At 41.7% G+C, this 3,874-nt stretch overlaps 1 protein-coding gene across 3 annotated transcripts in view; it reads right to left on the bottom strand.

Annotated features, from left to right (window-relative positions):
- Positions 1–479: 479 nt before the first annotated feature.
- The window catches only part of LOC115167153 (protein FAM92B), a 4,736-nt gene continuing 1,341 nt past the window's right edge, over positions 480–3,874 (bottom strand). For 2 of the 3 annotated variants that reach the window (XM_029721298.1, XM_029721297.1), the window contains exons 3-9: positions 2,829–2,897; positions 2,392–2,493; positions 2,105–2,110; positions 1,810–1,914; positions 1,585–1,698; positions 1,330–1,461; positions 480–1,153 (exon numbers count right to left, since the gene is read on the bottom strand). In XM_029721298.1, coding sequence (XP_029577158.1) covers positions 1,004–1,153; positions 1,330–1,461; positions 1,585–1,698; positions 1,810–1,914; positions 2,105–2,110; positions 2,392–2,493; positions 2,829–2,897 — 678 coding nt within the window. In that variant the 3' untranslated portion in view covers positions 480–1,003. Of the gene's footprint in view, positions 1,154–1,329; positions 1,462–1,584; positions 1,699–1,809; positions 1,915–2,104; positions 2,111–2,391; positions 2,494–2,828; positions 2,898–3,782; positions 3,846–3,874 lie in introns of all 3 variants that reach the window. The other variant, XM_029721296.1, reaches the window with a different exon arrangement.

The following is a 3,874-nucleotide window of genomic DNA, read 5'->3' on the forward strand; positions in this document are numbered from 1 at the left end:
CACCACTGCAGCTCTCTAAACTTAGTTTCACCATCTTCCTGATTCCACAGGCAAACAACCCAGGCGACCTTGATATCTCAAGCATTCATGTCTGTTATCCAACCAAGCCCAATGATTGGTTGCTTCCAACTGCATTCACCCCTCATCAGTTTGTCAAGCGTATAACTCCTGTGAGAGTCAATCTCAGTCAGCACAGAGGTAAATGAACCAGGGCCATGCTTTATGACAAACTCAACAGCCTGAACAGAACAGAATGCCTGAGTGTGATAAAGAAAGCCATTGGTGAAAGCCATCCAGTGTTATCCTGTCTAGCATGTCAGTGGTTTAGCTGCAGTGTGCACAGCAGTAATCCTTCATTGGGCTGGCAAAGTGTGATCCCACTGCCAAGCTGTTATTGCATTCATCTGAGAAAACAATATTGTTCAGTCAATGGAAGTCAGTAGGCTATTACCAATGAGTTCATTTCCTTGGAAACAAGATGATGATGAGAGTTCTCATTCAGGTTTAATGCAAATGGATCCATTTATTTCATATGTCTACATTTATATCTAGGAATATAATGTCTTTTTCACTTTCCCATTCTAACACAATGGAAATAACAACCATTACTGAACATTGATTTGTTTTTCATTATAAAATGTGAACACATTATCACTCCTCAGCTATACCTCAGCTATGGCTGATTACAAATGATTGCAGTCTGTCTTAAGTGCCAAATGCCGCCATTGACAAAGCATTATTTGAAGAACAATTTACTGCAAACCCTGTATAGGAACACGTCTGCACAGTCATCAACAGATCTATTGCAGTACAGTACATACCCTGAGTATTGACTTTACCTGACAACAGACACTGACTACATATTCTCATCTGTCAGCAGATCTATACGGATATCTGAATGCGTGTGTACATTTGTGTGAAGAGACGCACTGTCTTTCTCTCTCTGTTTGTGTGTGTGTGTGTGTGTCTTTGTGGGTGCATTTGTGTGTGCACCCCCAATCTATCAGTTCTTCTGTCTGAGTATTTGGGTGTATTGAGAGGCATAGGATTGCCTGCTCTGCTGAGCCTCTATCTCTGACTCATACTCCTCCTCTTCATCCTCCTCCTCCTCCTCCTCTACAACCCTCTGGCGCTGCAGGATGCTGCTACGGGACTGTGAACAAGAGATGGGTTAAAGACTTGGAACAGTCTTGTAAAGGAAACTAAATATGTCTGTCTGTACAGGACAGTAATGACTGTTAACCTTATCAGTGTATGTTTCTCTCTTTCATTCATTATTGTGGGGGTCTATGTTTTTGTCTGTAATGCTAGCAGCAGATGCAATCTTACCTTCTTGGCTGATTCAGCAGTGTGTTTGAGGCTGGAGCCCAGGGTGGGACTAGGCTGGTGGGCCATAGAGGAGGGCAGCAGGGTCTGGTTGTCCAGAGGGCTGTCAGACACCCTGATCCTCCCAGTGAACAGCTGTAGAGACCGGGGAGATGATCAGCCCTGTAGCCCCATAAATTGAACTCACACCTCTCAGTCATGCTGTCCAGGTTCTGGAAGGTGTGTGTGCGTGTGTGTGTGTGTGTGTTTGTCTCTAACCTCCAGGTCTTTGTCTATGTCCATGCTGTCCAGGTTCTGGAAGGTGTGTGTGTAGACCTCAAGAGCCTTGGCATGGAACACCATCTCCACTGTGATGAAGTCTGTGAAGATCCTCTGGAAGAAGACCTAGTATTATTGTCACTGTAAGAGGATGGACATGCCTGAGTATGACTGGAACACGTGCGAGTGAGTGAGTCTGTGTGTGTGTTGTGGTTTAAGACCAACCTTGATGTCCTCCAGTTTCTGTCTCTGGAAGTCACTGATTGTCTCCTCCAGTTGTCTGGTGCTGCGGTGAGCATCGTTGGTCGCCTTCTGAGCATTCACCTCTGCCTGACAATCAAACAGCAAAGGAATACTACAACTGTACTAGAAACTTGAAAGAGAGATTATTTTTTATGACAGCTACCAAAACCTCTGGAACCACATAGCAAGATCTCATCAATGGTCAGATATCTGCATTGTTGCAGTGTTGAAGGTGTTGTTGATGTGACAGGGGGAGGTTCCAGAGAAATCATGTTACCTGTGACTGAAAACATTGGATAAGGTATTGAAGCATGACTGGAATAGAACATCTACATTTCTAAAACATCTCAGAGACCAGGTTCACTGATCTGAACCTGTCACTCAAAGTACCACTCATAGAGTAAATACGGCTGACAAACAATCGTTTGTCACAGGCAGTACGTTGTATTTTTAAATTCTGTGTCTTGACATAAGGATTGTTGATGTGAATACTATAATCATGCTGGAATTATGCCACTCTTGTAGAGTTATATGCAGATATGAATAGACTGGGAGAAAGGATACAATTCTTTGTCTATTAGAGGGATTCTTCTGTTGGAGTTTCTCCAGTTTCTGCAGCTCTTTCAGCGCTCTGTCCCGATCAGCATTGAACCTCTTCAGATCTGCCTGTATGTCAGAGATATGACCAGTCCATGAAGCTTCAAACATACTGTCTCAGAAGAGACTGCCTATTCATTCACTGCCATTGTTCTGCCATGAGAGGCTGCGAAGAGTGTGTGAAGTGACAATGAGAGAGAGACAGAGAGAGAGAAAGAGACAAAGATAGTGTGTGTGTGTGTGTGTGTGTGTGTGTGTGTGTGTGTGTGTGTGTGTGTGTGTGTGTGTGTGTGTGTGTGTGTGTGTGTGTGTGTGTGTGTGTGTGTGTGTGTGTGATCTGTATTTTGTCTGGTAATTACTGTATGAAATCTACAGTGTGTTTGTTTCCATGTGTGAGGACTTACTCTCTTGTTTTCAACAATATCTCCGTAGGATTTGAGGGGAGTGACGACTTTGGTCTCCAGCCTCTCTACCTGTTAGGGGTAGACACAGTAAACAGACTTTCATCTTCAAAACAACAGTATTTCAAGGTGTGAGAAACAAATTGTCGTATTTTTGTTAAGTAAAAATGGCTCGGAACCAACACTGTCTTTGCACACTATATACAGTGTGCAAAGACAGTGTTGTCGTATTCCTAGATGTTGTAGTATTCCTAGATGTTGTAGTATTCCTAGATGTTGTAGTATTCCTAGATGTTGTAGTATTCCTAGATGTAGTATTCCTAGATGTTGTAGTATTCCTAGATGTTGTAGTATTCCTAGATGTAGTATTCCTAGATGTTGTAGTATTCCTAGATGTTGTAGTATTCCTAGATGTAGTATTCCTAGATGTTGTAGTATTCCTAGATGTTGTAGTATTCCTAGATGATGTAGTATTCCTAGATGTTGTAGTATTCCTAGATGTTGTAGTATTCCTAAGATGTTGTAGTATTCCTAGATGTTGTAGTATTCCTAGATGTTGTAGTATTCCTAGATGTAGTATTCCTAGATGTTGTAGTATTCCTAGATGTTGTAGTATTCCTAGATGTTGTAGTATTCCTAGATGTTGTAGTATTCCTAGATGTTGTAGTATTCCTAGATGTAGTATTCCTAGATGTTGTAGTATTCCTAGATGTTGTAGTATTCCTAGATGTAGTATTCCTAGATGTTGTAGTATTCCTAGATGTTGTAGTATTCCTAGATGTTGTAGTATTCCTAGATGTTGTATTCCTAGATGTTGTAGTATTCCTAAGATGTTGTAGTATTCCTAGATGTTGTAGTATTCCTAGATGTTGTAGTATTCCTTTGGCACTTAAGACTGAGTAACACCCATAATGCCTTTATTTACTGTTATGATGTTTCGTTAACCCTTACACTAACCTGGTAGATGCACCATGGCCACCCACGTCCTCTACCACTAATACCAGTGTTGGGGAAACTACTCTGAAAATATAGTTTACAAAGCTACCAAT

The sequence above is a fragment of the Salmo trutta genome, chromosome 29 (genome assembly GCF_901001165.1).
Source record: "Salmo trutta chromosome 29, fSalTru1.1, whole genome shotgun sequence".
NCBI classification, from domain to species: Eukaryota; Metazoa; Chordata; class Actinopteri; order Salmoniformes; family Salmonidae; genus Salmo; species Salmo trutta.